Here is a 6000-nt window from a genome sequence, read left to right on the forward strand (position 1 = left end):
CTATAAGTAAACAGATTATTAGAGACTCTATCATCACTACTCCAGTTCTGCAGCTAACAGGATCAATAACTTGAGGTCAATTTGACACTAACTATTTAGAACAACCATAGTGTTAATAATTTCTCGCAAGTATTTTGCATGCCCTCGAAGACGAAGATCCACTCAAATCGTGCCACACCATGTAGGTTTTCCTTTGCTTGACAGATTTAGAGTGGTGATCAGATTTGAGGGCAAGGTAGCAAATCTAAATGTACTCGTGATCCCAAACCTAGAGGGAGTGGAGCGGGAAGAAGGCTTTGAGGACAAGGACTCTGGTGTTGCATGGAGCGTAGCAATGTCATGCATAGTGGTCGACATCTTCTAGCACCACCTTACAGAAAAACTATGCATTACTTTAGTGACTAGAGCCGTAGTAAAAATTGCTTCTTTACATCAATTATAATATAACCGATGTAAAAAGTGTTTTCATTTTATATCAATGGGATTGACATCAGTCCTAAAACTGATATAAAATATTTGTTTTAATTGATGTTAAATGTTCCCTATAACACTGAATGATGTTTTATTTCTCAAAATCAAGATAAGAACAATGATCATTATACTAAAACATATAATACAAGTATTTATGAGATATTAAATAAAATATATAGACTTGTTTTTCGACTATAATAATTAAATATAGTAATGATATATAACAATGATTCGTTTGCAATCTTTATCTATGTGATACAGGACAGAAGTTGAGCTCCTTGGAGAAATCATCAATATTGTTAATCTTGTGTTGATGAGTTTGGATAAGCACCCATTTAACTTAAAAGGACTTGTGGGAGTCGACAAACCAATTCAACATTTGGAATCATTGTTATACCAAGAGTCAAAATATGTCCGTGTCATTGGAATTTGGGGTATGGGTGGTATTGGAAAGACAACTATTGCCGAAGAAATATTTAAGAAATTATATTCCGAATATGATCGGTATTATTTTCTGGCAGATGTAGATGAAGAATCAATAAGACATGGAACAATTTATTTGAAGGAAAACCTTTTCTCTGCACTACTTGAAGAAAAAGTGAAAATCAACATAGTGCATGGATTGTCAAATTATATTAAGAGAAAGATCAGTCGTATGAAGGTTTTAATCGTTCTTGATCATGTGAATGATTCAAATCTGCTAGAAAAATTGTTTGGAAGCCATGATTGGTTTGGACGAGGCAGTAGAATCATTATAACAACCAGAGATAAACAAGTTCTTATTGCTAATAAAGTTGATGATATATATCATGTTGGGGCATTGAACTCTGGTGAAGCACATGAAATTTTTACTTTGTATGCCTTTAACCAAAATCATTTTGATATGGAGTATTACAAGCTATCAAAGAGGGTGGTCAATTATTCTCAAGGCATTCCATTAGTTCTTAAAGTTTTGGGACATCTTCTTTGTGGGAAAGATAAGGAAGTATGGGAGAGTCAACTAGACAAACTAAAAAACATGCCAAATAGAGATATTTACAATACAATGAGATTAAGTTATGATGATCTAGACCGCAAAGAACAAAAGATTCTTTTGGATCTTGCATGTTTTTTTATGGGATTGAATTTGAAAGTGGACCGCATAAAAGTTTTATTGAAAGATAGTGAAAGAGATGTTTCGGTAGTTGCTGGATTAGAAAGGTTGAAAGATAAAGCTCTTATAACCATTTCTGAAGATAATGTTATATCCATGCACGATATCATACAAGAAATGGCTTGGGAGATTATTCGTCATGAATCCATTGAAGAGCCTGGAAACCGTAGCCGATTGAGTGATCCTCATGATATTTATGAAGTATTGAAATATAACAAGGTGGGAAATGCCTTTTATAAGATTAATTTTTATTTTTTTTTGTGGGAAATGTAGCTTCTAATGATGTTTAAATATTTCTGTTACTGTAATGGCAGGGAACTGAGGCCATAAGAAGCATAAGGGCAGATTTGTCAGTAATTAGGAAGCTGCAGTTAAGCCCTCACGTATTTACTAAGATGAGTAAACTACAGTTTTTGTATTTTCCTAGTAAATATAATCAAGATGGCTTTTCTCTTCTTCCTCACGGGCTTGAATCTTTTCCAGTTGAGCTAAGATATCTTGGTTGGATGCGTTACCCTCTGAAATCCTTGCCAGAGAATTTTTCTGCTGAAAACCTTGTTATATTGGATTTGTCATATAGCCAAGTGGAGAAACTTTGGAATGGAGTGCAGGTAGACAAACATGTCTTTGTTATAATTCTCCTAATTCTAGGAATACAAAATTTACAACTAAAGTACTCCACTCACATGTTTTCGTTTGTATTATTTTGTCACAGAATTTGATGAATTTGAAAGAAATTAAAGTCTCTGGTTCTGAAAATTTGAAGGAGCTGCCAGACCTTTCAAAAGCCACAAATCTTGAAGTGCTAGATATCAAATTTTGTCCTCTGTTGACTAAAGTGGCTCCATCTATTCTCTCACTCAACAAGCTTGAGAGATTGTATCTAGCTTTTTGTTCCCTTACTAAAATTTCAAGCGAGAACCACCTAAGGTCCCTTAGTTATCTCAATCTTCAATCATGCAAAAAACTAAGGGAATTTTCAGTGACATCAGAGAACATGATTGAACTTGATTTATCATCAACTCGTGTCAATGCCTTGCCCTCATCTTTTGGAAATCAAAGGAAGCTCGAAATCCTGTGGCTAAGAGACAGTGGCATCGAGTGTTTTCCTTCAAGCTTCAAGAATCTTTCAAGACTGCGACATCTGAATGTATATAATTCCAAGGAGCTTCATACTCTAACAGAACTTCCCCCATCCCTTGAAATTCTAGATGCCACAGATTGCACATCATTGAAGTCTGTGCCATCAATTTCTGAACAGTTCAATGAAAACAGGAGAGAGGTTCTATTTTGGAATTGCTTGAAATTGGATGAACATTCTCTCAAGGCTATTGTGTTCAATGCACACATTAATGTGATGAAATTTGCATATCAACATTTATCTGCACCTGATCAAAATTCCGATGATTACGATCATACTTATGAATCTGATCAAGTAAAGTATGTGTATCCAGGAAGTAGTGTTCCACAGTGGATGGAGTATAAAACAACAAAGGATTATATAATTATTGATCTCTCTTCTACTCCACACTCCTCTCAGTTAGGCTTCATTTTTGGCTTTGTTATCTCTGGTCCTATGGTGAAGGCAATAATTGGTTATAGATTTACGTTTTATATCACTGTGAATGATGATGAGGATGAAAGTAAAAAGAATACTATCGACATAAACATGTCTGACTCAATTGTTTGGGTTGCATCGGATCATGTGTGTTTGATTTATGACCAAAGATGTTCTCACTACCTAAACAGTAAAGCCAAAAATCAAACAAGGTTTAAAATCAAGGTTGAAGCGATGGCAGCTGCGGTAGCTCATCAACGGGACGTGGGGTTAAAAGGGTTTGGAGTCAGCCTAATAAACACCATAGCATATAACAATTTCATTCAAGAAATGAACACCTTATCAGATCATAGTTTCATTCAAGAAATAAACTCCTCAGCAGATCGTAGTTTCATTCATCAAGTAAACACCTCAACAGATCACAGTTTCGTTCAAGAAATAAACACCTCAGCAGATCACAGTTTCAATGTTCAACAAATGGAAGTGTCTGCTCATATGTATTTCATTCCAATGCTTCCTATCATCCTGCTGACATCCTTCTTGTTGTTAAGACGCAGACTTTGCTTTAGAAACAAGTTTTTCTAAGTAAATTCTTGTTGTAGTTATACTGTAGACCTGCTGAGTGCTTATACAAACAACAATAAGATTCATTGATATTTCCCACGTGGAGATGTACGTTGGAAATCGAAAAGAAAATGTAAGAAGATAATGAAATGAAAAACTGGAACTTACACTTCCCTTCATATCACTCTTTTAACTTCATTCCAATTGTGTTCAACTTAATTTGTATTAAGTGCAACATAACACCCACCGATATGTTTATGTCCTACAAAACACTACGTGGGACATCTAATATAGCAAAATTATGCAATTAGAATTCATTTGATTACCATAAACGATGCCAACATCAATTTGGCACAATAATTAGTATTACCCAATGGGCTGGTTAATGGAATTCTAAGTTAGAGCAGCACATAACGTATATTTGCCCCCACGATCATAAAAAACATCGACACATTTTTAACTAGTATTTTATCACGAATGTACAGATTAAATATTTATTATATATAATTAAAATTTATAATAAATTATATATAAATAAATATAATATTTGAATATATAAATTATATTTAAAATTTATATAAATAAATATTTTAATTATATAAATTATATTTTAGATTTATGATAAATAATTTATAATGTATCACAATATTAAATTTATTTATTAATAATTTATTTAAAAAATATTAAATTTTAATTTATAAATAATTATAATAAATAAAAATTAAAAAAGATAAAATGTTAAAAAAATATTTAAAAATTCTCTCGTTGAAGAAAAATAACTAAAAGTACTATGATGCAAGATAAGTGTTAGTGTTTAATATATAGAAGTTAAATGTTTATTTTAAATACTAATACTCATTTATTTGTGAAAAATATTTATTATCTATCTTATACTTATTAACTATTAATAATAAAATAAAGAAAATAAATTACCATCTTTACGTAAACACATAATTAATTATTTAAATTATATTTTATATAATACTATATAAGAGATTTTTTTACACAAATAATACTATTTAAATTTTTTTTTATCCAAATAGCAACTGTGCAAATTTATTTCCCTAACTAGTACCATTTATTATTCACATTTAGAACGGGCCGTTCTGAATCAGAAAAGGGTGTTCCGGATTAAAAAATAACACATAGAAAATGGATCAGAACAAGTTGTTCCAAAATCAAAATTAGCACATAAAAAGTGAAATTAGAACGGGCTGTTCTGCATCCAAAACGGGCCATTTTGGCCTATAAATAATTTTTTTTGTTCGATTTTTGCTTATCAAATACAAAAACTCAGAAACTAACATTAAATAATTAAATTTATTGAATATTAACATTATAAATATATCTAAATAAATTTATTAAAATTCGATACAACAATAAAGATCAATGGTGGCAGAAATTGATTATGTTATTTTTTAATGTTCATCTCTGTTTTAATCCCACTGAACTTTGGCTGACTCTTGAAAGTTCGCTTGAGTTCTAGATTTGGCCACAAAGTTGGACCAGTGTAAGTAGGTCATAACTTGCCGCAATCATACCACATTTCATTTAGCCTTACTGTAAATCTCCCAGCGGGTCAAACTTCTCTCGGATGTTGCATTTTTTTCAACTTTGTGGCCAAATCCAGAACTCAAGAGAATTTTCAAGGGTCGGCCAAAGTCTAGTAGGATTAGAACAGAGATGGATATTAGAGAACAACATAATCGTGTAAAAAATTGTTCCTATTGTCACACCCCTGGTCACACTAGGAAGACATATCCAAATATTGGTCATGAATTCAGTTTTCGCCACCATTAATCTTTATTATTGTATTTAATTTTAATAAATTTATTTAGATATATTTATAATGTTAATATTCAATAAATTTAATTATTTGATGTTAGTTTCTGAGTTTTTATATTTGATAAGTGAAAATTGAAAAAAAAAATTTATTCATAGTCCAGAACGGCCCGTTCTGGATGCAGAACAGCCCGTTCTGGATGCAGAACGGCCCGTTCTGGTTCCACTTTTTATATGTTAATTTGATTTTGGAACGGTCCATTCTCATCCGTTTTTCATGTGTTATTTTTTAATTCGGAATGGCCTGTTCTGATTTCAGAACGGCCCGTTCCGAATTGGAAAAATAAATTTGCACGGTTGCTATTTAGGTAAATTTATTTTAAAATAGTATTATTTGAGTAATAAACTCCTATATAAGATGATAATTTTATATAATTTCTTATTTAATAATTTTGTAACTATATCTGTCTTT

At 31.7% G+C, this 6000-nt stretch overlaps 1 protein-coding gene across 1 annotated transcript in view; it reads left to right on the forward strand.

Moving 5' to 3' along the window:
- LOC109818155 (disease resistance protein RML1A) overlaps window positions 1-5378 on the forward strand; it is a 31776-nt gene extending 26398 nt beyond the window's left edge. Inside the window, exons 2-4 of the mRNA XM_029268773.2 lie at window positions 733-1843; window positions 1939-2235; window positions 2340-5378. Of these exons, the coding sequence (XP_029124606.1) occupies window positions 733-1843; window positions 1939-2235; window positions 2340-3767 (2836 nt within the window). The 3' untranslated portion in view covers window positions 3768-5378. The remainder of the gene's footprint in view (window positions 1-732; window positions 1844-1938; window positions 2236-2339) is intronic.
- The last annotated feature ends 622 nt before the right edge of the window (window positions 5379-6000 follow it).

This window comes from Cajanus cajan, chromosome 3 (genome assembly GCF_000230855.2).
Source record: "Cajanus cajan strain Asha chromosome 3, NIPB_CcT2T_4, whole genome shotgun sequence".
NCBI lineage: Eukaryota > Viridiplantae > Streptophyta > Magnoliopsida > Fabales > Fabaceae > Cajanus > Cajanus cajan.